The sequence below is a fragment of the Rissa tridactyla genome, chromosome 2 (assembly GCF_028500815.1).
Source record: "Rissa tridactyla isolate bRisTri1 chromosome 2, bRisTri1.patW.cur.20221130, whole genome shotgun sequence".
Lineage (NCBI taxonomy): Eukaryota > Metazoa > Chordata > Aves > Charadriiformes > Laridae > Rissa > Rissa tridactyla.
The window spans coordinates 81499260-81526962 of record NC_071467.1 but is presented as its reverse complement, the minus strand read 5'-3'; the positions used below and the strand labels follow the sequence as shown (position 1 = coordinate 81526962).

Here is a 27703-nt window from a genome sequence, read left to right as displayed (position 1 = left end):
AGGAAGGAACATGGGAGATTATAAAGAGAGTTAAGAATTGAAATTGGGCGGATCAAGTATAAAGGGGTTAAATGCACAGAACATAGACGCTGGAAAGAGGGGAAGGAGACTGATTTTGTTTTAGAGAGTCCTGTGAAAGAACTGAGAGTGAGGAAGGGGGGGAGATTTACGTCAGAACTGACAAAAATTGGAAACCAAATGTTTCAAACTTATGATTCAGTTCAGAAACTTGGATATTCCTAGTCTAGTGAGGATTTAAACATTGTATGGCAAAAATTAAGCTTTCTCACTGGTTGGAATGGATGAAGAGTGAAGAGGTGATCTAGAAGGTGTACATAGTATTTGTGATTTTGCTACAGCGGTTGGAGTGTCACCGGCAAACACCTGAGATCTCCTTTCCTGATTCTCTATGTGTTCATGCTTTGCTAGATGGAACATTTGGTCAAAGTTGGCATGTCAGCTGATAGAACTCAGGAAATCTGTTATTCTCGTCAGAGCATCAGCTACAGCATGCAGGGAGCTAGACAAGCCACTCTGGTGCTCACATCTGTCTATTTAAGATAGGGGATTTTCAGTAAAAAATAGATTAGGCAAAGAAATGGTGATTATAGCGTGGAGAACAATTTTGTACTAGCATATGGATAGGTACTAACATATGGATTTTAAACTAGTTTGCTTGTGTTCACTTAGGCAGTTCTGTTGGACTTCCAAAGTGTATACTAAGTAATCAAGTATCTACATACAATGAATAAAACAGAGCCTGTTTTTAAAAAAAGGATCAAAAGTATGTAGGTGTGTGCCCCGCATACATTACTCTTTTATTTCCTGTAGCTTATTAAAAAAGCAATTGTTTCTTTGTTTCATTTGTGAAATGTGCAAATTGTGCTCAGGGCAGTTTGATTGCTTGAATGGTGTGAAACAACAGTTAGCACAACTGTGAACTGTACTTGGAAATAAAGTTTTAATTACAGGTGTTGTCCTGATCTAGTGGTAAAAAATATAGATATGGATAGAAAGATTTAAAGAGTGTCATTATCTTGGTGTATTAAATAGTGGGTTAAATACTTCAGAAAAAAAAAAGGATTCCTTTGAGCCAAAGATTTGGCTAGCATGAGACACTGCACCAGGTTGTTTTTCAGATGAAATATCTTGAATAAAAGTTATTACTAGGATTATAAGCATAAATTACATACTTGCAACAGATTCCATAAGAAAAATAAATCCAAAAGTTAAGAGAAATGTGAATGGGAATCAAAGTTGCTACATGTACGTAGTTACTACGATTTTAAATGCTTAGGATATCTAAGTAAACAATGCAAGGCTGAAAATATAGTGTGGAGCCCACATTCAAGAACCTTTGAGCTACTAATTTTGTCATTTTTTTTTTCCTGTTTGATTGGATATTTTCCCAGTGTCTTGACCTTCTAGCTTAAAATTGATGAAATTTATTTAGCGATGAAAGATTTGTGAGTTTTTCAAACACAAATTTTTGTCTTTTTGTCTTATGTCAAAAATCCTGATGATTTAGATTTTAATTCCTATCAACACAGATTAGTGAAAAACATTGCAACCAAGTACTGATTGTTTCAGCAGGCTTCTTCTATTTCTCAATATGAAAACTTGTTAATAAATGATAGTGTACTCCTTTTATACCTCTTGTCTATAATTCCTTAGCTCATGCTTATTTGGCAATGTAAGTAGCCTGCCCTGGGTACCAAATACCGTCCTAATCTCCTGGCTTCTCTACCAGTTATGCTGTGTCAACTGTGAAGTGCCACTGTAGTTTTTTCCACAACTGAAATTTGTCAAAGAAAGTTGGCTTTATTGAATTGATTTTGAAACTTGGCTTTAATGCTCCTTGGTTTTGAATGTTGTTCAGTTTGCACTGCAGTCTTCAGTGCTTCATGCACATGACTGGCAGTCATGCTGACTTCTTTCCTAAGTTGTTCAACTGGGGAGACAGCTTTTCAATGTATTGCGCTTACATTTTTTTCATTTTTGTCCCATACGTATGTATGGGACGTACGTATGTATCCCAAAATGTATGCTTTGTATTCAGACTGAAGACTCTTTCCTATTGCTTCAGCAATGTGCAAAGGACGGCCTCTGCCTCCTTTCATGCCAGTAGTGCAACAGCGAAAGAACAATTTGGCCTCACTTCTTTTGAAGTACTTGTCTGAGTCAGAACAGTCTCTTTGCATCGTGAGTTTTGCCTGCACGACTCTTTTCCCATAGGGTTCTTTGTTTTTTGTTTTAATTTATTTCATCTTTCCTTTTTATTTTCTTTATTTCTGCATTCCTTTTTCCTGCTACTTTTGTTTACATTTCAGTGAAGCCGATGGAGAATGAGTATTCCAGTTTTAGCCACATGCTGTTGCCTTTCCCTTTATTATTTTTTCCTCCTATATTTTTGCATATTTTTCTGGCAGTGTCTTCCCTCCATGGCAGCATTAAACTTTGCCATTTCTGTCACAAGCATATTCCCAGTACAGGAATACACTGTATCGATATCCACACAAACTATATTATCAGATGAGGCCATTTCCTGAGCTAAGACTCATTTTTGTGGGTTGTTTATGCCCAAACAACAGATATAATTGGAAAAAAAAATTCCTTAGTAGTTTCAGAAAGTCATGAACCAAACCACCAAGATGAAATACTTGCCAGCTTCATGTGTATTCAGCTACTCTGCTGACACTGGAAGAAAATTATTCCAAGCACTACAAGGGTCTCGAAAAAGGCAAATTCCATAAAATTGGCATCCAGGAAACTGTATCTGGAGAAAATGAGAGTAAACTTCTGTATGCCTTCTCTGCTTTCGTGCTAAGGAAGCTCTCTCTGCAGATCGGGCAAGAACAGATAGAGTCCTCTTCTTTATGTATCTTTCATTGCTATTATCTGAGCAATCTGGAATTTACAATCTACTATAACCTGTGGTTACTCCCAGCACATTGTGTTCCTCCCTGGGTGACTAAATTCTGCATCTCAATTTCAGGGCTGCTGTTTCATAGGAGGCAAGCAATGTGACATATTTTACTTGAAGGAATCAGCGTAACAGCTGATGTGAGCTCACTGGCTCACATTAGAATAACACAAATAGAATACAAGAGTCTTACACTCGCAGACTTTCCCTGCATTTGCAACACCATCCTCCACATAACCTCCTTCTTTAGCGACCACAAGAATCATTCAATGTCATCTTCCAAAAAGGACACTTTGCCTGCGTTTAGATGTACAATGATGACTTAAAAACCTCCTGAGGCTTAGTAAAGAGGGTCGCTTCCTCCTCAGGCAGCATTTACAGAGTATTGCCTATCATCTCATTGCTTTCTGGATGCTTGCACCAAATAGTAATTCAATTAATTACTGATGCCTTCTAATATCTGTCAAATTTAAGGGAAAGATCTTCATATCATCCACTACTTCGTATAAGGAGAGGGACCATGAAATGCATGTTGGGGATTTCAAAATCCTCTACTTAAGCCTGTCCTTTCCTTCCTATACCCTTGGGTAAAAGATCTAGAAAATATGTGGCATTGCTGGTTATTCTAGGGAAATGTGTCTACTTTAGAGTTTCTGCACTGATAGTTGATATGGTTACTATGTACTTGAGTGTGTTTAGAAATTTGTGTAAAATCTGCTGTGCATTCGCTGGGAAGAGTTTATGGTTGTGGGGATTTTAGAATCTTGTCTTTCCTCTGGGCCTTTCCCTCATGCTTTTGTAGATCTCGCTGATATAATTGCTGTGAACCTAGCCCCAGCAATTAGGATCTACAAGATCTAAGGACTTCGGTCTTCTAGTCTAGGCTGTTTCAGAAGGGAGGGTAGTTTCAGTAATTCAAAGAGACTCTCAGATGTGTTGGTGTTTATCACATGACACAAGTGAATCTTTGTCTTCATTGTACAACTCTCATGCATCAAGTCCTCATGATAACCTCCAAAAGGTTCTTTTCTTCCTTGTTTGGGTTCAGAGGTACAGGCTTCAAGTCTGTTTACTTAAAAATCACTTAGCATTTCCACAGTGCTATGTCCTCTGACCCCGAATTAGCATATCTGAAGTGTGAATAAGAAGCCATGTCTTTGCCCCAGTGTCACTCTCTCCTTTTTAATCTTTCCCTAACTTAGCTGATGAATTGGCTGGGTTATCTAAGTACTGAACCATTGTTGTCTCTGACATATGTATCCCTAAGGATGTGACTCTTGGTTATGACATTAAATTTGTGACTATTTCTCTACTCCCCTCAGTAACTATGCTGTCTAATCCTTTCCCAGTATTGTGACAGAAGTCAGGAAGATTCTTGGGATGAAGACCTGCTTCAGCAGGAGTTACACTCTCTTTTTTTTTTGCCTTCTGGTAATCAAGGCCTAATTCCATTCACTTTAGGGGAATCATAGGATCACAGAATCATAGAATGGTTCGGGTTGGAAGGGACCTTAAAGATCACCTAGTTCCAACCCCCCTGCCACGGGCAGGGACACCTCCCACTAGACCAGGATGCTCAAGACCCTCTCCAGCCTGGTCTTGAACAATTTCTGAAAAGCACTTTCTGAAAATTTCTGTATGTGTTGGAAGGCCGCAATCCTACTGCTCAGTCTATCTGTGGCACTCAGCATCTCTGCAGGGTGTTCTGGGTGCAAAGTAGCAGCTTTTTAGCTGTCTGCTGGAGATTCCACCACTGGACTTGGTTAATGTGTTGGCTGAGAGCCTGAGCTGCTTCACTTTGGTGGACCATGAGCAGGCATTCAAAAGTGACATTCTAAAAGCTGTTCTTCTATTGGAAAGTTGCCGAGGCTTGTTTTCATAGTCACAAAAAAATACCAACCTTTCTCCTTCAGCACTGAGGCTGCCCACTCATTCCCAGTTACCAGACTGGAGAAATGATGCATTCCTTTCTTCAATCTCTCTTCTCCCTTAGAATTCTCTATTATCCTCTATATAGAATCCCCTAGGCCAATATGGCAGAAATGGTTCTCTTCACTGCAGCATAGCAAAAGCTGTCTGGTGTCAGTGTCAGAATACTGGCGATTTTCCTGATTATTTTTTTTTTCATACAGTTTTTTAGGGTATTGAGCCACAGTTGATATTCTGTACTTCAGAGTTGGATGCTGGGTGAGTTACTGACAGTCAGTCAGGTCTACTGGGCAAACCTACCCAAAAAAGAGTATTAGGTCCTCCCCTTACCACATGTCTGAGCCAGTTATTTCTCTGTGTGCTTTGAGCCATGAGATCTTATACTAGCTATTTCCGTTATCTCTGTTTGCAGTCACCTGTCTTAGATGCTCTGTTTTCTCAGCTTATGGTCTTGATATTTCTCAGAGTCTAGTGAGTGAGAGAGAATTCAATCTAAGATGGAGAAACCTTCCCTGCTTTCTTCATTAGGCATCGTCCTCATAAGGATAATTTGCTCACAAACTTTGGATATCAAGAAATTTTTGTCTTGTAGTAAGGCAGAAGTCAGACAGTGGCAGAACCAGGACCAGTTGAAGATCTACTTTTCTGTTTCTATCCATCCCAGAGAAGTCAAAAGAGCAGCATTCTATGTGCAAAAAAATTTCCAAGTGGGTAATGAGTTGTTTCGGGACTTCTATCCTATAGTATCACTAGGGTGTTTTTCCAAGTGTGCCCTAAACAAGTTTCATCGGCGCCCAAGTGTTATTGTTAATATTGTTAAGGAATCCAGAAATAGTGCTGACTGTAGGGCAGAGCAATCTGAGAGCTGCTCCTCTGAAAGGAAGACCAATACCTCTGTCATACATAATTAGAAAATGTAAAGAGGGGACTAATACCTCTGTCATACATAATTAGAAAATGTAAAGAGGGGACTATTTTGTAGACGGAACAAAATGTGACTATGTTTATAGACGTGAACTTGAAAAGCGACAATTTGCAGAAGAGTAAGTGGTTCTTTGATAGGTGTGCGCTTACCTTTCATTCTCTTAGGTACTTCTTCTATTTGAGAGAAACTGAGGCTATTTTTATTTTTATGTCTGTATTTATACTGCAAGAGATGGTACATGGGTTATGTGTAAGTCATATAAGCACCATTAAGCCAAGAACAATTTATAGTTTAGGGACTTTCAAACACAATGATATGAATGGATATTACAGTTTTGGATATTACAGCCATTGCTTCTTGCAGTACTATGAATTGCGATGCACAATATAACAAGTCAGAAAGCCAGGTACTTTCAGTGTTCAAAAGCATCATTTATATTGTGCAATATAATGTAATTAAGGGATTTCAGACATATTCATGATATGGTTAGAGAGAAATATAGAGTTTCTGGTGTAGTGTATACTATAAAGGCAACTATTTTATTTTTTTACAGATAGACCTATCATATTTGATGATACTTAGTATCTAAATTGCCATTTTCTGTAATTAAGCACTACATCTTATATGTTTTCAGATCTTAAAAATGATTCTTATAAGCAACTGGGTGATCAAAACCATAGCTACCCCAAACTATTAGTAAAAATTTGATTAATGATTCAAACATAGTTTGCGGTTGTGATTATGCAGCAGTACCTGAAAAAACTATGGCAATTGACTTTTAAAATTTTGCTGTTTATTAGGTTTTTTTAATTAATAACTTAATAATTAAAATAATAGTTACTAATAATTTCAGTAAGCATAGGTTATATTAATTCTTCTACATGTATTGTGCATCTTTTTCTATCAAGTTTTAATTATATATATTATACATAATATGTAATATATAAAACAATTATAATAAATAAATAAGTTAATTCTTCCATTAAGCCAAATTTTCAAGCAATATGTGATTTACCGTATTCATTTGTACAGTCTAAAATTTTATAATTATGACTAAATTGTCTTCAAGTGAAGATTTATTGCTCATTTAATTGATTACAGAATCAATCTAATTGATTTGCTAATCTAATAAATTGCATTCTAATTGACTTTTAGAGCAGGCTCTGCCAGATTTTGTACAAGCCAGAACCCAGGATTGTCTTCTTCATGATTGCATGCTAGTAGTGCTAGTAGACAATACCTTGGTATTATCCTGCCTTTTAACCTTTGCCCAAGATACCCATAATCTTTCTTAGGGATTAGATAAAGCAACAACCTTACCTCTGAACTCAGGATATGTTTCTTTAGTCTTTTTATTGCCCTCAAAATCTGAAGTTTCCTTTGTTTTATAACTTACGAAGAAGCATGTGAAATCAGGGTTGTCTCTTCCCCCATGTTGTGCATCTTCCAGATTTTCACGTGGAAATTCTCATCCCATTCTGTGAATTAGCTTTTGTTCAGGGCCAAAAAGGCCAGAGGCCAATATTGGTACTCAGTTGTTTTCTGGTGAGGTTGTGACTTAACTGCTGAAACACATCATTGCCACATAGCAATAGGAAGAAGACAAGACAGTGAAGGTGCGTCTTCAGATCCTGTGCCTAACCAAGGGTACAGAGTTGTTTTGTGCCAGAACTATGGTGAAGTCCCTGATTCTCAGCTGTGAATAATGTTGCTGCAGGATGCAGGTGAATCTAGTGACAGTAGACGGTGAGGCACTACTTGATTTCATGTCTTTGGATTCATAGACTGCCTAGAAGCAGATAGTGGAAAGCGGTAAATACTGCGTACTTTAAACAAAATGTTGGTAATTGATGCTTTAGAACTTCTTAACTGTGCTTATCTAGTTGAATTTGTTTGTACATCTACATTCTTTGGCTCCATGACCTAACCATCATTTTGTATTGTGCCTGGAATGGAAAAACACATCAAAACTTAGCATTTTCTACCCCTTTTACAGTACTTAAATGCTTTACAGGACTCCTCTTTCAGTGAACTGGGAACTTTGAACTGTAAAATTCCAATTATATGGCATTTCTTCCACCTTCGCATCATTTATATGGTTCTTTTCCAGGAAAGGCCTTTCCATGGCCTCTGTTTCAGCATCCAGAACCCACTGAAATAGGCCAGTGTCAGAAATAGTTCCTGATGCTTTGTACCGTACTAAAATCATCTCCCTATTCTTCCCTATGGAGGTGATGTGAATAGAGGAATCAATTTCATTTGCTTTCTCTTTGGTTCAGTGAACATCTATGTATTGTATGGGAACTGGAAGTGTTCCAATAAATTACTTGGAAGGAGTTCTACTATTGAATATCCTGAATATTATGTAAATGTCAATTATTAAAATAGTATTTTAGAGATGGAAGTTTAAAACTTTGCTTTAACTCAGGTGAACAATAGGTTTGAGTCAAGGTCTCTCACAAGGGAATGCATCAACCGTTAGGCTGTAGAATATTCTCAGATAAACCCCCTGTGTTTCCTCTTGTATGTGTTGTAAAAAATTATTTAATTATTCACAGAGTCAAGAAGACAGAGAAAGAGTAGCCAGCACTTTCGCAAAGTCCAGCTAGCAGATGAAGTGTGAGTTTCAGTAAATGAGCTGGAATTAATACTTGAATACTTTCAATAAGATAGACCAGAAGACATCAACAAAAACAGTCAAGAACAGATGATGCCTCTATATACTGACTGGTGGCCAGGGCATTTTCGTGGAAAAAGCTTGTTCTGTCCCTCCATGCTGAGCAATTTTTTGCACATCTTTGGTGAGTGCATTAATATCATAATGAGCTGCACAATCTTAGCGTCATGCTCAGCATTTTTTTCATGTAATGAAAAAAATTTTCTTTTTTTTTTTCAACAGTTTTAGCTAGAATTTACAAACAGTTCCTTTCCCAGAAGAGAAAGAAAAAGCAACTCCAGAACCCTTTTTGATACCTTCTGTTTGTGTCCCAAGAGAAGTGCAGAGTTGTATAGGCAAAACATGGTTAAGTGACTACACAGCATGAAAACTGTTAATACCTCCTTCCCGCAGCTGGTTTCTAATCTTGCTGAGACTTACTTCCTCTGAGTAATCAGAATAACTATCTTTTTCTCAGTGTTATTCCAGGAATGTGGATCTATCCATAACATGACAGTCTATGCTTGAGCTAAGTTTTCAGTTTAATTTTGCAGATCATCCTTAAGTTGCAGAGAATGCAACAACCATGGCAGGCTTTCATTTCCTCCATGCATTCATATTTAAATTTCAGGTAATGCTATTTAGAGCACAGCTAGGTTGCAATGAAACTCAGTATTTCCAATAAAGCTGCAACAGAAATTGAACAGTTCGTACTTTACAGTAGGAATAGTATTTGTTCACTTAGAGTGGTAATTTTCATTCACTGGCTTTCACCAAATTTACACATGTCCATGGAATGTTCAAAATACTGATGAAACAAGCCACTAAGCTAAACTTAATTGGTTGGAGTCTTATATGAGTTAAAAGCTGCCTTGAGGAAAGCTCACTTTCACCTTACATATTTCTCACAGATACATCTCTACAAGACACCGTGACTTTTAAGTATTCTGTGGTATCTGTTTTGGGCAGAATTTCATCCTGGTAGATTGACAGGCAATTCTAAATTAAAAGCGGAAATCAGGAATTAGAAAAAAAAATACTACTTGGTACAAATAGGACATTTAGCAGGTTTCATATTTTTGTTTCCTATGCTTTTGGGTGTTGAGAATACTATATTAGTTAGTGTGGAGTGATTCCTGGTTCAGGTATGCTCATTAGTGAAGGGCCAGCCTTTCTTTTGAGACTGGATAAAATTACAATCCTTACTTTAATAACAGGAGGATTAACACACAGGATTAATAACCTTATTTTAATCAATAGGAATTGATGTTTCCAGAAACTCTGAATGCCTCATCAAGTGGAGACGTAGTTCACCTCCATATGCTGTTAAAGCTAAATATTCCCTTTCTGTCTCTAAGAGAGTGAAAACAGTCACACAGTCCTGCAGTCCTGCCTCATTCCTTTTATTTTTTTGGGCAGCAGCATAAGATAACTACTAATAATTTCTCAGATTAAAAAATAATGTGAGACTAATACAGTTTTCATCACAGCTCTGCTTGTGTTCTCAGATCTTGATTCTAACATCATTTAAAAAATCATAAGATAGAACGTTGAACTATTCTGCTTAATAAATAGTAAGATTTTGAAAGGTGAATGTAATAGAATGTGGATTTTGTACATTGATCAGGATGTTCAGGCTTCTGGGCACTCAGAAGTCTGAGATGCATCCACTGTAGGTGTAGATGTTCTGCTCAGTCCCAACTAAATAGCTTGTGTGGTGCACAGATGGACAGTATCTCCACAGTAAATGTTATCCTTTCAGAATGTCGCAAGGAAAATATTGGTACAGCCTTCCAAGCAGACTGATAAGTTACATACAAGCCAAACTATCTGTATTCATGAGCTCTCTAATAAATGAAAAGATAATGGGCATTATGACTACAGGCACTCTATGTGTTAATAATTTATCAAAATAGGTAAGCATTAATGGTGAGCTGCAATTTTTGTGGTATTGATTCTTTTTTAAAAAAAGGCATAGTAATAGAAGCCTATAGCCAAAAATGACATCTCAAATATGTGTGTGTGTGTGTGCGCTCAAAACTTTACATTTTCTATCCAGGTTGGTCAATAAGTTAACAATATCACTCCATATTAAATCATGCAGTCAATGTGTGCTTACGGCAAAACTTGTTAGAAAACTTAATTATCTAATCATCTCAACTACTAACAAGATAAAGTAAGGAACAGACATCTCAAAAATGTTGTTGGACCTAAATCATGGTGTTCTTTTGCTTCTGTAGGAGCTTTGTTCATATGTACGTGGATTGCAAATCCTACTATGCATAATGAATGACAGTGGGAAAGAACTTCTTCTTGTCCGAGCTGTCTGATTCGAGCAATTAGAGCAATCTAACAAAAACTTTTTGAAGTCATATAATTGATATGTCTTCAGGTTAATTATGTTACGTTGTAATAGGTCACTGCCAGCTATTTTTAGTTACTTTTATATAAAATATGCGTTCCAGAATGACTAGAGGGAGTGAGAGGCTTCAGTCAGCAGTGTCCATAAGAAGCTGTGTTTCTGAGAGAAAAGAGAGGGGTAATGCCCAGCAGCTCTTTGGTTTAAGGAATTTTGGTGGATTACAAACTGTGATAGTTGAAACAGGTACACATTTGGGGAGCCATAAGGAAATTTCCTATGTTCTTTATTAAGGATGTAGGAAAAACCAAAAACCTGTAGTTTCATTGCAGACTTTTTTGATGTAATGTATTCTAAGTACAAGCACAGTCTCAGTCAGTACTTTTTAGATCATTTTTCTGCCACGTATTTTACAATAATCAGTGGGGTTTTGCAAGGCACCATTAAAAAAAAGCCAAGTTAATAATGATGTATCTCAAAGATGACAGATCTTTGAATATTATATTCATCCTTATGTTAGTAAGAACATGCATATAACTGTATTAACTTTATTCTTTAACAGTCCATCAAAGCAGTATGTTTCTTTCAAATTCTGAAAGTCTCAACCTTAAAAAAAAAGGAAATTACGTGGTATTTATGCTTGACAGAGCCCTTAGAAGAAAAGAGGAACAATATTTCTGGGGTCAACATTAGAACTATAAAGTACCATTAATGTATTAGACTCCCAAAGGATTCATGAAAGGAAGACCAGTGGTAAATAAAAGATTAAAAGAGCCAAACATAATGAAGTGTCAGTAGAAGTAAAAGTGTAGGAAGTTATCAAGGGACAGACAGTATTACATTAAAATCAGAAACATGAATTATGTTTTGTTTATGAAGGCACCATTTTCAAAGGAAGATTTCATCATCATTGTATATTAAAGTAAAATGTGTTCTTTTCATGGGCAACAGGGACGGCATGGTACATCATAACACTACAGATATGATGGGAAGGGATATGAAATAGAGTCCTGTTTCATAGAAATGTAAATGAAAATTTTTTAATGAATCTGTGAAAAATTGCTCAGAGTATTATTATAGTTATCTAGATACACAATATTTAAAATTTTATTTCAATTTCTAGTTTTTAAGCAAAAATGGTAGTCTTTCTCATAATATTTATTTTTTAAGGTCATGTACTTTACAGAAGCTGACACTAAAAGGCTGAATAGATCTTTTCTAACTTGGCAAAATACTTAGCTGAAAGAGCTGTTACTGCTGATGGAATGTATAGCCAACAAATGACAAAAACAAATTAGGAAGTCAATTTATAATCAGGAGCAATTACAAGTTGTGAGACAAGTAATATGAAGAAAATGAGAAACTTTTTTTGAAATAAAGGATTTAAATTATGACACACTAATAATGAGATCATTCATTTTGGAATGTTAAATAATTCAGTCTGTTAAATTCTAAATGCAACTTCTCAACATTAACGATCACTGAATTATTTTACTACATTATTTTTGTGACTCTTTATTTTAAGCCATTAATTTGACATTAAAAGGTGAAGCAATTATAACAACACGCGACAGGGCATGCTATAAGGTAAATGGTTGTGAGAAAACAAGTAAAGTTTAACTGGCCTTTGGTACTATAAAAAGAATCTTACTCTTAGATTATTCTCTTCTTGGGTGTCTGTCATAGTGTGTACTCACATATTAGCTACGCTGTGAGTAAGACTTCAGGTAGAAGAAAATAGTGTGACCACAAGTCCAGTTCGTCTTCGCAAGCCTTGTTGTGAAATGCGATGCCACCAAACGATACTGTCCTATGTAGTTCCTCTTGTTGCCTAATGGCTAATAGTGTCCATGGCTAAGTAGAGGACTGAATCTTCCAAACTTATTTACATGCAAATAATGTCATAACTACCTTCTTCATTATGTGAAAAATATGCCTGTCTCAGTAAGATCTGTTCGCCTTTTATGATTTGTACCCAGACTCAGTAAAATTTATGGGTAAAAAATCAAGACAGTCATTTCCCAAGAGGTGATCTGAAACTGTTCTGAATCTAAACTGATTGGAGGAGGACAAGGAGGAGGAAATGTCAGTTGAGGTAAGTTAGCCATCAGGAATATCCACGGTCTTCCTACCATTAGCTCTAAGAAGAGACATACACAGAAACCAAGGTCCCAAAACTGATCACATGTTAATGCTAATCCCAATCCATCCCACCCTGTCACTCTTATGGTGTTGGATTCTTCCTGCAGACTGACTAGCACTGGGAGGCAAGTTAACAGTTTTGCGTAAAACCTTCCAGGCCTCTTGAATGCCTTCCATTTTACGCATGCAGTTCTTCCTCTTCTATCTACTGTGGGATCTCATCAATTAGTTTAATTTACAGATTACGCTAATAGGGAGGTAACTTTCCTAACATGTTTAAATTGCTTGGTTATTGCTGACCTTTATCTTGAGGAAGGCAGAGGACTACAGCTTCATTTGTAGAAGTTAGTGAATAACACAAAGGCCAAAGTAGATGAGCAATAGAAGAAAACATTCAACCCCCTTTTGGGGTTCTTGGTTGTTTTGTTTTGTTTTATGTGTTCTTTGATTTTTAAAGGCAAAGGAGTTAGGAACTACAACCTGTGGAATGCTTAAGTATTTTCTCAGTAGCTGGCGTACCTCTTCTTCCTGGTTGGTAGCATGCTGATATGCTGAATCTTTGGAATTACTGAATTGATTGAGATTGAGAGATTAAATTGCTTGCATTCTTGACAGACAATTCATCTGATCAGGAGAACAGCAAAATAACTAGAACACATTCTTGAGAAGATGTGAGGAAGAGGTGAGGATCATATCTCTGTTTCTTAGGACTTTTCAAGGTCAAGTTTTTCTAGAAAGAAGTAGTTTGGGTATGCCAATGAAAGCCCTTATGAGATGGAAAAAGATGGTAGGAGTGGTTATTCTGGTTGGGATTGGGAGATAGGAATAGAAATTGGTTGTCAGACAACACCAGAATATAGGATAGGCTTTCTATCTAGGCTGCATGCTACATTACTTAGCCCAAATGTTTGGACTACTTTTCCTTCTGTTCAGTGCTATCTTGCAGAATACTTATGAGTAATCTAAGGGTTTTTTTAAAAAAAGAAAATCAAAATAAACTGAAGTGAGTTTAGGAACTTCTGAATTGTTGAAATTGCACTGTGAAAGATCTGCTGTTTATTTCAGTGATATAACAGGTTTTTTTCGGTTTATTGCCAGCTTCTTCCATGAATTTGACAGTTTAATATTTTGTGACAGTTAAAGCTTTACTTCATGCAAATGTACTTTGATTTCAGGCATTCCAAACAAATTTATTACAGGTCTGTCTCACACTGATAATGAAAGAAGATAGCAAGAGATACATAACCAATAGCATTTTTGACAGTTTTCTGCCAAGTAGCACTATGTGGCTTCAGCTGCGAAATGAAAAATAATCTTGTTGAACATATCCCTATAGAGTCCAATGAGAGTTCTATGAATTTCAGTCCTGACATTTAAATCCTGTATACAAGTAATAGCTGAGTCATGAGATGCTCACACCATTCTGTCATACATCACTTGTTAATGACCTTCCTTGACTCTATAAAAAAAATTGTAACAAAGGAAATGAATAACCATAGTTTCTTTACCATAAAAAAGGTATTATTTAATATGAATAGCCCTATTCCAAACTCTGAAGTTCAATGGAATAGCTAGCGTGAGTTTTGTAAGTTCATTGTAAAGGGATAATATTTCAAGGTAGACATTTTACAAATTGTTACCCAGCTATCTTTTTGTACTATTATATTCAGAAGGCTGCAACAAGAAGGCATGCAGCACCAGATGTGCAAATTAGGCAGGCAACAGTAGAAAAGTTAATGGAAAAAACTGTAAAGAGAAGAAAGGGCCAGAGGACCTCGTTGCTCACTCAGGCTCTTCACAGTGGCACTTGATGGAGGAAAAGAACATAAATTGGAACAAAAGAGGACCAGCCCAGATATAAGAAAAACATTTTTCAAGGAAAACATTTTTCAACCTGAGGACAGTCAAAAGTGGAAAAGGATGCCCAGAGAGGCTGACCAGTCACCGTGCTTGGAGGTTTTCAAGGTGTTACTGAATAAAGCCCTGAGCAGCCTGGTCTGATGTCATCGCTGATCCTGTTTTGAGCACGAAGTTGAACTAGAGACCTCCCACAGCCCCTTACCACCTGAATTATTCTAGCATCCTATGATCATACAGTACTGGGTAAAAAGAGAAAGCTTTCATAAAGTAACAGCAAAAAGGAAAAATTATTGCCAGATGGGAAAAGAGGTAATAGAGCCTCTACTTCAGTAGCTCTTTCTCCACTTTTTCTCTATTGCAACCATATAAAGGGGCAGGTATGTTCAAAGTTAGGAACAGGAAAGATGGTAGTCTACGAAGTCTGCATTCTAGCTCTGGAATAGGTGATGGGGCTAGACTGGGGAGTCTGCCAAGCTAATTTAGACAATTATGGCCAAGAAAAACTGTATACCATATATGTAAAGAGTAATCTAGAATGGTTTTTTCCTTATGCTGTGTTTTGCTTTTGCGACTATTTGTTTTGACAAAATTTTATTTCTATCCTTATCTTGACAGAATTCAGTAAGCGTGCTCTTCTATATTTAAATCTTGTCATACCATAAATAAGAATCACCTCACATACAGAGAATACAGCCTTCCTTGGAAAGGCGGACCTAGTTCAGGTGCACTGAAAAGAAATATTCATGGTACCTATATTCAGGGCTCCTCCTGAGTCTTCAGGTTGCTTCTATCCTAGCTGCAGGTGTCTCATGGTAATTTTATCACTGGTTAACCCAACTCCTTTGGTATGTCTGGAGATAGCCTGGAACTTCTTTGATGAGCAGCAGGAAAGTGGAAAATGGCTTCAGACTTGAGGGGGCCAGGATGGAAAGGAAAGTTGTCACTTTCAACTTGTCACACCTACTGAAGTTTGTCCTCCCAACATTTTTTTATTCTCTTAATTAGCCTACAAATATGAAAGGTTGAGTTCCATTCCTATGACTAAATCTTTTTTTGCCTATGTATTCAAACCAGAAATAAAACTATTAACTCTTCTGAAGTTCACAGCTAGATGGTGGTGATAGTGATGCTGGAGGGGCGGGGGAAGCAACTATAAGTTTCACTTTAACTAAAAGTGAAATAGGTAAAAAAGTTTATATAAAATGCCAGTATCAAGGATATTAGTAAAGATTTATGAAGATATGTACAAATATTAAAATAATTTTGATTTCAGGAAAAAAGTGGAGTTGAATGTACAATCACAGAAAATAACATTTTTATCTTATACAACTCTGTTTCTCTTTTAGTGGCAAAGCATTACTATAACACTGGTTGAGAAAGTGCAGATGGTTGCTGTAATCCTAGGATCTCTGTTCTTAGTAGCAAGTGTGACTTGGCTTCTATGGTCAGCCTTCAGCCCTTATGCAGTATGGCAAAGAAAGGACATCCTTTTTCAAATCTGCTATGGAATGTATGGTTTTATGGATCTAGTATGCATAGGTAAGCTCAAAATCTTTAAACAGCACAGACTGTGGTTTAAGACTGTGACTATATCTATTTTTCTAATTGGTCACTCTAATTGATCACTCCAGTTCTTTGCAGATTTATTCTCAGGTGGTACCTTCGGCAAATATTGCTTTTTACAGTGTTAAAAATACTGCAAAGAGAAAAGAACCAAAGAAACTTTGCTCTCAGATTCATCAAGTGTCTCCCCAAGATCTTGGTGGTGAGAATAAAATCAGTTTCGATTTCTTGAAAAAATAGATGGCTGGCAAAGTTCAGGAAGTTAAATTGATGAAAATAACAAAGACATTAAAATAATTAGTAAAATTACACGCTGTCAAGTTTTCTACTGATGCCACTTTGCATTAGATTGTACAATCATGAAGCGCAGAAGAAGCCCTTGAGGATGTCATTGAACTACATGTCCAAAATTAAGTTGCACAGGCTTAATATATGTTACTGTGCTAGTAACAGAAAAGAACACAGAAGATAGGCGTGAGTTCCTTGTACATCATAAACTGTTATGAAACACTCTAGTAGTGCTAACTATAATAACTTACATTAATATTAAAAAGTTTCAAGTCATTTAACTCTAGATGAAATCTTATAAAAGAAAATGCAATTTACTGCAAAGCTATTTCGGACAGTTTTGGAATTTCTGAAAATATACTGGACCCAGAAATATTAATTAGAAATCCCTTTAGTATTTGATAAAGCTACCTTGAATGGATTGTTAGCATAGCTACGATTATTTGCAGAGAAAATTTAGTAATTGCAGTAAACATTACACCACATTCTTATAATTGCAATTCCAAGAAAATGCAGAAGTCAAATGCTCTCTGATGTTTTCTTTGAGACTGCTGAGTGATAAATGTTGATGTTATCCCCATCTCATATATGGGAATTCAGGACAGTGCTGAATTCTGTTCAATAAGGTGCAAAAAAAGAGAGTGATTCCTAATATCTAGGCTCTTGCTCCAACCATAAAGCCATGTCATCTTTTATTGAAACCATCCCATTACTGCAAGAGCATTTCTATTTCTGCTGGATCAGCAGTTCTGTTTATTCTGTGATTTTTTCTGAGAAGCCCACTCTGGAATATTTTAGAACACAGGCTTTCTTCTGTGAACCCAGATCTTCTCAGACAGAAAAATGAGCAAAGCCTAGGTCTCTAGTACTCTGGACAAGTGTTCAGCTTCTAAATGAAAAAAAGGCTCATCTACATATCCTCTTACATGCTGATTCCTGAGTACCACTTTTTCAAGCTTAACACTCAATATTGAGGTCTTTGCTTTTGTTTAAAAAAACACTAAGTGAAGACAAAATGTACTTCAGGTATTCTAAACTTTTCATTTATATGGAATTCTGTTTTTTCACAAAGATTACAATTGTAAAAACTTTACTTTGGTATGCATCAGCTGGTTGGAATCACCACTTATTTCGAATTATTTCCATTTCTTTCCATTTGTTCGACTGTTAAAATACCTAATCACCACATTAATGTCCAAATCAATTGAGAACATCTGTGGGTAATCAGAAATATTAGTGTATTTATCTGTAGAAGTAAACTATTCAATGGATTGGCACATGCAGTTATGTAGCTGCCTTTTAAGCCAGCCAGGCTCAAGCCACCTCTGGACTAGAAGCTACGGAACATGTACCTCATGTGGCTGTGGAGCTTCTAGCCTAACTGGCACCATGTAGGAGCAAAGTGGACGTGCAGCTGTCTTCACCCACCAGATAAACTGACTTGCCCGTAATTACATAAATGCATATTTTATAGTCCCATTACAAGTAGTATGTGGAAATCTTTATGTAAAACTGACTATAATTAAACATTCGGATACTGTTTTGTAATTACAAAGTTCAGTACAGATATGACTTAGCAGTTTACTAAACTGTATCTGGAGATGCAGATGCTGTATTAAGGAGGTTTGGTAATTGTAGAATCCCAGCGATCCAGATTCATTCAGCCCACTTATTCTGTATATAACTTCAAGTAATCTGAATTCTGTACGCTTGTAAGACTGGGAGTTCTTGTAACACTTGAAAATCTTTATTAATACATTCAACTTTATTCAATTTTATCTTTTTTCTTTCATGATAAAGTGAGGGATTTTAGATTGATAGTCTTAATTTAAAATGTTGCAATGAATTTCTCTAATAGATAGATGTAATTATTACTCATGAATGATTTAAAAAAAACCCCAACACTCTCCATTATGCTGATGACTTCCCAAAGGTATTAACATATGATTTTACCATAGCATATTATATATAATCTCTTATATCATAAAGCTTGTAATGCTTACAGCCAGCCACAGTTCTTACTTAGTATCCCCTTTCCTCTTACTTGTGTTTAGTCATCCATGGCATTCTCATAGTTTTCAGATGGATTTACAGTGAGTGAATACCTGTACTCCCACTGGAATCTGTCTTTATTTCGGTGAAAAATCTATGCAGACATACGGGTTTTCATGTGCAGCACATATTTCAAGACAAGTGCTTGAGTTACTGGTGATATGACCAAGACTTACTCCAACTGCCTTTGGTTATGCCTCCCTATAGCTTTGCATAAACAATATGAATATTTTTGGTCATTTGTGGAGTGTAAATATCTGTATTTTTTTAAAAGCAAAGCAGTTTGCCTAAAGGTACTGTCAAATTTATATGACATCCTTGAAAACTTGCGCATATTAATTTGTTTTCCCAATGATTGATTTATATACCATACGTAGCATACCACCCACCTTCTTCTCGATTAAAATACATGTAACTTGTATTTTAATTCTTGGTCTTTTGCTTTTCACCAAAAAAAAGATCCCAAAGATTACAGATCACCAATATAATAAGTTCTGTTCATTCCAGTGTACATATTTTATTGATACCCATTTTTCTTCTTGTTCTACTCTAAATTTTTCCAGAATTCTTCCTAACAGGATCATTTTAATTATCAGTGTTAGTTTCAACTGTACAAGTCAGTAGTTTGTACATTTCTGCATCTAAACTGGTCATAAAGCTGTTCTTTTGTTTCTCGCTGATGGTAGAAGTTTCCCTAAGGCAAACCTTGAACATTTTAATCAAGTAGACCTACTGCCTGTGAAACCCAGAGCTACGGCAGTGGTAGTGCTAGGATCAGACCATCCATGCAGGGATTACCAAAGGAAGTAAATTCATGAGCTAATATGAAAGGAATAAATAATATAAATCCCTTATTTAACTACTGAAGGAGGGTACACCAAGCCTCTGCCATTCTACTTTGTAGACCTAGCAATCGTTTCTCATAACAGTGAAGTCATATAATCTTATATATTTTCACTGGAACATAATCATAACTACTAGTCATAGATGGTTCTAACATGAACAACATTTCTCACAAATGATAGCAGCTCACTTGCAATCCCAGAACAACAGTGCAGCTCCTTTAGAGTGTGAAAAGCGATTGTAACATTGCACTAGAAACATGAGTGGTGCCATCAGCACTGCAGCAAGGGAGTAAGAGATGGGAGCCAATGTGAGGTGTGAATAGCCCTCTGAAAGCCTTTCTTCCCTGCTGAGGAACTTGATGCCTAACGACATTCATATAACTCCTTAGTTTTAGAAATGTACAGGCTGAAGCTACTTATAATGAGCGCATCTAGCTGCACTTAATACTCCTCTACTCAGAAAGTAGGTTTTTTCCACATTAATCTAATTCTAAATAGTTTAGAAAGAGTTATATAGAGAGAGCTATTTTTAGAGTGGACATGTTTCACTTTAGTGCTTTGAGCAATTTACTGCATTTTTTTATATCTGTGGTCCCTAGAATAGAACTAAGAGATGACATTTTGTCCAGTGGTAAAGTCTGTTTCTGAAAAGGGTTTTTTATTCCCTGGTAAAAGTTTGTGATGTTTCTGGGAGGACCATTCCTAAATGAGTAAGATTGGTGTGATAAATAAGACAACTTTGGAACCTAATACCACCGAATCCTAATGAACTAAGATGAGTTGCCTGCCTGTAAAGACATTCAGTATGAAAAATTTCAAGTGGTCTTGTGAGTCGGAGTAAGAAATCCTTTGGATAGAGTGAAAGAATCTCATAGTACTTGGTGATAAAAGAAAAGAAAATTATGATCTCTCTATAATCCTATTGTCTGGATCCCATGACAATCCCTACATCTCAGAAATAAATCCTGAAGGTAAAGTCTTCTTAGAGCCTTAGGACATTTTGCCAGGTCTGTCACCCCAAAACTTTGTTCCTTGTAGCTATTAATTGGACAGAATATCAGAACAGACAACAGTGGAGAATTCTAACACTTCCTCTTGGGATCATCTGGGTAAACAAGTAATTTTTTTCCTGAGGACTGTGTACCTATGTCCTCTGTGGTATTTGGAACAAGTCAGTATTATTCATGGATTTATCCTTGTTTTCGCTCTCATACCCTCATTCATTGCTGTGAAACTTTTAAGAAAAAGGAGATTCTTTACCACTTTCTTACAGCTTTACTTTAGTGACTAACTACTTATATTTTCAGCATCAAAGGCCCTCTGGAACTAGAAAATATCCAGCGTTTAAACCTTACCCAGATTTCCCCTTGTTTGTGGTCTTGGAACTGTTAATGCTGGGAGCCTTTTTTTCCCCCACTCTGTGGAAAATATCTTTCAAAGAGACAAAAGATCTATTGGAATTCTTTTGCCTCTTCTACATAGGTCTTTTTCAATCTGTAGTTTTGTCAGATGGGAAATAAAGCTTTTTATGGGAGGAACTACGGAAGTGCTCCTTTTCTCCAAGTCTGACAATTTTATTTCAAGCCTTGCAATATTTGATGCTTTGTTTGTTAACTCTTTTGGAGCATCTGTGAATAACAGCTTCCATTTTAAAGAAAAGATCTCTTCCTTGCTATTGTTGAAAAAACTTTGAAAACATAATTTCAGTAAATCCTGAAAGCTCAGAAAAAGCAAAAAAGAGCTTCCTAAAAGAAGAAGTTGTATGACTTTTTCTGTCATAATTTTGAGAGGATACTTTTGACTGTTTAAATGTACTTCGTGTACCTAAATGATCCCTTCTCAACTGCTTCCTTATGCTGTTCAGGTTCCAATGGAGCGCAGGCAGGTATCGAAAATCTTTACATTGGGGTAAGCAGGTTCTCTCAATTTTGCTTCATCACCGTCTTGAGGGAAATTGAGCCAAAGAATATTACAATCCAGTGACAAGCAGAGGGAAAATTACGCTCATCTCCCTTATCATTCTATAGGAAATCCAACAGAACAAAAAAAGGCGCAATCTTTGTCACAGCAATAAAACCATGGCTTATTTGGTTTGTGGATTTTGTATGTGATCAAACACATTTATTCTTTTTAAGACAATACAGCCAGTCTTGAAGGTGCATTTATGTATTAACATGGCTGCTAAATTTTTAGGACATATCTGAGAAGATGAAGGTATACATCTTGCAATCATGAAAATTTTTCACTAAAATGCTATGCTGATACGAAATACATTTAGAGTATTTAGCATTTAATTAAGTTTATTTTGTATTAGTTTTGCTGTATCAGATGCTTCAATGAATTCTAGGCAACTTGAAAGCCTTACAGAGGTGCTGCATTTACTATCATGTCCTTCTGAAAGCAATCTTGTTGTTTCTCCATCTTTCAGTATAATGATCTTTAAAAATGTGTTAGAGTAGGCATTGCTATCTGCAAATCATTGCACTTGAAGCTGAGGTTTGCCGTTCATATAAATGTTTTTATCATCCTTTCTGCTTGTGTCATCTTTCTTTGAATGTCTCCTTTCTGGTATCAGTTAACCACACTAAGAGACCTCAGACACTTAAATAACAATTTCATTGTGTAAGAACAATAAAGCACTGTAGCCTGTGACTCCACAGGTCGCATTGTACATGTGGCCATGTATAGGAAAATTTTAGTCAAGAGACACACTGGACAAAAAATTTATAAATGTTTTTGGCTAGGCAGATTGCTCTCCTCCCAAAGCAGGGAGTCAGACTGAAAATGTGACATTGCTCAGAATCATATGTTACCAGGCTGGTTGGGAAACAGAGGAAAAACCTAATAAGAAGGCTCAAGTCCCATGTCTCTCCCCAGTAAACCCATATATGAAATACTTATACATAAAGAGCATGTGTATAAATACATATACATATATACATATGAAAAATGAAGAGTTTAATTTAAGTAAAAAAATTGCATGCATACAATAAGCATAAATGTTAACTACATGGAAGCTCATCAGCAGATTGGTCTGTTGAGGACTCCAAATACTTCTATATTTTCTTTGAAGTACCTTTTAAAAGATTTCCTGGGTCTCAACAAAAAAGATGTTTCTCAACTTTTGTCTACTGAACTTTGAAGAGAATGAGCATGGCCTATCACCCTTTCCATGCTCATCATAGTTAATATTAACATTTAGTTTCTTCTTGCTCTGCTGAAGCAAGACAGGAAAGTCATTATGCTTACAGCTGTTTCAAGTTTTCATAAATCTTCTGTGCTCCCAAGTTGAACTAAGAATGTGAAATAGTTGGATTTGCTTGTATCTGTACTGAATTCTACAAAACGCTCTTAAAAAAATTTAAGAACATCCTGTTCAAAGGTCTAACTTACTTAAAGATCTACTTACACCAGTACAAATTTCAGTAAATAGTTCTTACCATGAACAAGGATAATACTAGCATAAACTGTCAATTTACAAATCTGCCAGTAAGGTTCTTTTTTATCGGTTTACTTAAACCTAAATACTTTATTTAGTTAGGCATGCTTAGATTATTACAGTATTGCTTATGTTGCGCTTTCATTCAGAACAATTTTATTTCCTCAACATGTTCCTGCCTCACAATCTTAAACACATGAATAAACAGTTATATTGCATATGTACAATTTATTTGAATTACCAGAGTTACAAGTAATTTAATAGGCACTGGCAATTGCCCGATTCATCACAATGTGTTACATCTGTATTTGCTGTCAAAGTGGTATCCAGTGACATTTTGTACAAACTAATTTTTTTTTTCCTTAATTTCAGGACTGATAGTACATGAAGGTGCGTCTGTTTATCGAGTGTTTAAGCGCTGGAGGGCTGTGAATCTACACTGGGATGTGTTAAATTACGATAAAGCCACAGACATAGAAGAGAGCAATCGAGGAGAACCCTCAGCAGGAAGGACATTGTGGTTACCACTGACTGCGTTTAGAAACAGAAGTTTAGTTCATCCAACACAGTTAACCTCACCACGATTCCAGTGTGGCTATGTGTTGTTACATCTGTTCAACCGCATGAGACCTCAGGAAGATTCCTCAGAAGATAATGGCTCTGGGGAAGTAGTGATGAGAGTCACCTCAGTGTAAAGATTATGCTCACTGTGCTACACAGATAAGGATAATGTGCCCTGATGTTACAGGACTTTGGAATGTAGTTACAATGAATGGTGAAACCATTAACACTTGAAAAATATATACAAATTTTTTAAAAATTTAATGCTTTTTATATGATCAGCTAAAACACAAATACATTTTTCTGGAAAAAAAAAGTCTCTTGCTTTTTATATAGTCTGGTTTATTAGATCTTTTGTCAATTTGTACCTGAGGTGTATACAGTATAGTTTAACTCTTAGGTCTTTGAATGATGAGGAATCTCATTTTTAAGTACAAAAATATATTTAAATGTATTTTCTTAAACTCTGGCTTTAATCCACTACTGTTATTTTTCCCACTTTCATGAGGATTAAACTGAACAACCTTCTTCCAAAAAGAAAAACAATGTTGACACAAGTGAAGTATTCTTCCTTTTCTGTCTTTATTTTGTTGTTGTTGTTTGTAGCTCAGTTCAGGTGTATGAAAGTAAGTAAAGGACATATTGTCCTTTGCCTTTAAGCAGAAGTCCCTTTGGTGTTCTACAGAACACGAGGGAAGATGCCAGCTCTTCTTTTAGCTCTCCCACATGGACATGCAAGATGTCAGACACAAGTATGACAGAGGCAGGGGAAGAGTCTTGCACTTTCTCTCGAGTCTCTTAAGATCTGCGGGGTGCTGGGGCTGTGCCTGTGCACAGAAAGGACTTTACCTTCCACGCAGTGGTGCTCAATTTAGCAGCCTTTGAATTTCTCGTACCATTCTAACTATAGCACATTGACATTCCATTTTTTTAAAAAAAAAAAGAAGAAATGTATATTACAAGTTCTCTAATAATAATAAATCCTAATGGAAACTGAAATAGAAATAATGCAGAGCCTTAATTTTGCCAGGTAACGAATCATCATATTAAAAATGAGCCAATATTCATCTTTATCATGATAGCTAATCAATGCTGTGAAGTTTGCTTCTCTGTTTTTGTCTCATGGCAAAAATTCTAACATCATGTAATCAAATGGAAAAGGAAATAATTTCCAAGTTAATAATTAAGGCCATTGAAGATCAAGATGAAAAAGTAGGGCTGAATTGACTCTGAGCGTTCTAGATTACTTAAACCAGTTTGTGATGGGTTGAAGGTGTCTGGCTGTCAGATCCCCACCCAGCTGCTCTCTCCCCCTCCTCAACAGGACAAAGGGAGAAAATAAGATGAAAAAGCTTGTGGGTTGAGACAAAGACAAGGGCATCGCTTATCAATTACCATCATGAGCAAAAAAGAGACAACATGGGGAAAACTAATTAAATTTATCACCAATTAAAATGGAGTTGCATGGTGAGAAACAAAGACAAAACCTAAACCATCTTAATTCCACCCTTCGCCCCAGGCTCACCTTCACCCCTTCACCCCCAACTCCTGTACCTCCCCCCACCCCGAGCAGCGCAGGGAATGGGGAATGGGGGTCTGCGGTCAGCCCACAGCAGCTCCCCTCTGCCGCTCCTGCCTCCTCACACTTTTCCCTGCTCCAGCCTGGGCCCTTCCCAGGGGCTGCAGTCCTTCAGGACAAATCTGCTCCAGCATGGGCTTTCCGCTGGCCACAGTTCCTTCAGGGCATGTCCACCTGCTGGGGTGTGGAGTCCTCAGGGGCTGCAGTGGGAATATCATCTGCTCCAGCGTGGTCCTCTCCATGGGCTGCAGGAGATACCTGCTCCACCGTGGTCTCTCCAGGGGCTACAGGGGAATCTCTGCTTGGGACCAGCTGTGTCCTGCACGGGGCAGCCCCAGCCTCTCCTCACAGAGGCCGCTTCTACAGCTCACACCCCTGCCTGGGCACCTGCACCCAGTACACAGTTAAACATTTTTCTGTTTCAAAGTAAGTTTGTAAGCAATGGCTGAGACATTTTAGAGTTGTTCTGTGGAGTAGCTGTAATGCTGCGGCTGGAAAATTCCCTCTCGGGGATCAACAGGATGGTGCTGGAATCAGCGCGTGCCTTCCCTTTATGAAAACCTCTTGTGCCACGACCAGACACCAGAGGCTTCTGCGTCTGCACTTGGAAGGGAGATAGATAGAAATAATTTAAGCATTGGAGCTAAGAGCTCTTTACATATTCATAAGCATTTAGCCAATGAACTCTACACAGGGCCCAGCATTCTGCATTACTGTTTCACAAGCTGAAATTTACACTTACTAAATCTACAGATCACTTACTGCTCTTGAAACAATTAATGTGAAAAAGCAGTACGTAAGCCATGAACAACAAAATGCTATCTCAAAAAAAGCCAATTTATTTCTTGTGTGGCAAATTACCAACATATGACTGGCAATCTCATTGAGAAACTATGAGAATTCACTTCCAGATTAGCTTTAAACAATTTCCCAAAGGAGGAATTTGTGGAGAAACAGAAGATAAGAGAAATTATGACTGGAGAAATGTGCTATATCACTGGGAATTTCTTGATGTTAATTACTACTTAAATAAAGCCCACTTTCCCAGAAGGGCCACAATTCCACATGACCAAATTGGAATCAGAGTTAGTATCTCAAAAGCACTTGTAATACAAGGAGAATAAGGCATTCTGTGATCAATACACTTAAAAGGTTCTGTCTCACACCTTTTAGGTACTTGGGATCTCTGAGATGTGAAGAATATTTCAGGGATCTTTTTACAGCATCCTAAAAACGAAATTGAGAACTATATGAAAGCATTTTTTTGTAAAGAAATCTTTTTTCATTCACATACAAATAATTAGGGTAATGGAAAAAAATGACTCGCCAGAAAAGATCAACAGATCTAATTTAAAAGAGGACAAGATTTCTGTGTGCAAATATTTGAAAGACACCTGGGTCTAGAACACTTAACAGCTTCTGAGGGAAAAATAATCAGTAGTGAAAGAATTGTTCAGGGCAAATATCAGAAAAACCTTTTTATAAGCAGGATTTGTCATCATTAATCATTTCTATGGCATAATCATTTTGCATATGTCTGCATTTATGTATTTCTATATATATAAAGCAAGATTAGGAAATGATGAACAGTGACAGGATTAGTATGGGCAGGGTGCAGTTGTGAAAAAAAATATTAATTTAGATCTATGGCTGCATTGTGCTGTGGAATGTTTTCAGCGGCTAGTGCAGGATATGAATATTTCTCTGTTGACCTTGTATTTGGATTTGTGCGGTACTGCAGTGCTGTGATCACCTACATGCAAGATGGATGAATTCCAATCAGAACAGGTGCAGAGAGGGGATATTAGGATGAAAAAGGAGTAAGGACTCGGTTTCACATGAGGAAATTAAAAGAGCATGGCTTGTTCTGCTTAACAAAAGTTGAGAGCAAATGCTATTGTTCTCACTTAACACCTTGCAGAATAAAATTTATTTTAGGCAAAGAACAAGCCTAAGAAGCAAAAGAACTCAAGGACACAAATAGATCACAAATAGATTTAGCTGGAAGTTCAAGGTAGTTTTAAAATATTTATATAATGAATCACAGATGACAATTCAAGTTGGAAGGGCCCGTGGAAGGACATCAGGGTCCGCTGCAAGGGCAGAACAAGTTGCTCAGGGCTTTAAGCAGTCAGGTCTTAAAATTCTCCAAGGATGGAAATCGTATAACCTCTCTGGGCAACCAGCTCCGGTTCTTGACTGTCCCCAGGGTGAAAAAGTATTTCCTTCTATCCTCCCTCTTCTCTTGTTCCCACTTATGCCTGTTGGCATATAAGGTTTTAAAATTTTTTAAGTAAAAAGATCCAGCTTTATAATACAAATACAGGTTGGGCCGAGAATGGCTTGAGAGCAGCCCTGAGGAGAAGGATTTGGGAGTGTTGGTGGACAAGAAGCTCAACATGAGCCAGCAATGTGTGCTTGCAGCCCAGAAAGCCAACCATATCCTGGGCTGCATCAAAAGAAGTGTGGCCAGCAAGTCAAGGGAGGTGATTCTGCCCCTCTGCTCCGCTCTGGTGAGACCCCACCTGGAGTACTGCGTCCAGCTCTGGAGTCCTCAGCACAGGAAGGACATGGACCTGTTG

At 37.0% G+C, this 27703-nt stretch overlaps 1 protein-coding gene across 1 annotated transcript in view; it reads left to right on the top strand.

The window, feature by feature from the left end:
• MARCHF11 (membrane associated ring-CH-type finger 11) overlaps nucleotides 1–23764 on the top strand; it is a 31686-nt gene extending 7922 nt beyond the window's left edge. The window contains exons 3-4 of the mRNA XM_054190808.1: nucleotides 16141–16333; nucleotides 23354–23764. Of these exons, the coding sequence (XP_054046783.1) occupies nucleotides 16141–16333; nucleotides 23354–23676 (516 nt within the window). The 3' untranslated portion in view covers nucleotides 23677–23764. The remainder of the gene's footprint in view (nucleotides 1–16140; nucleotides 16334–23353) is intronic.
• Nucleotides 23765–27703: the final 3939 nt, after the last annotated feature.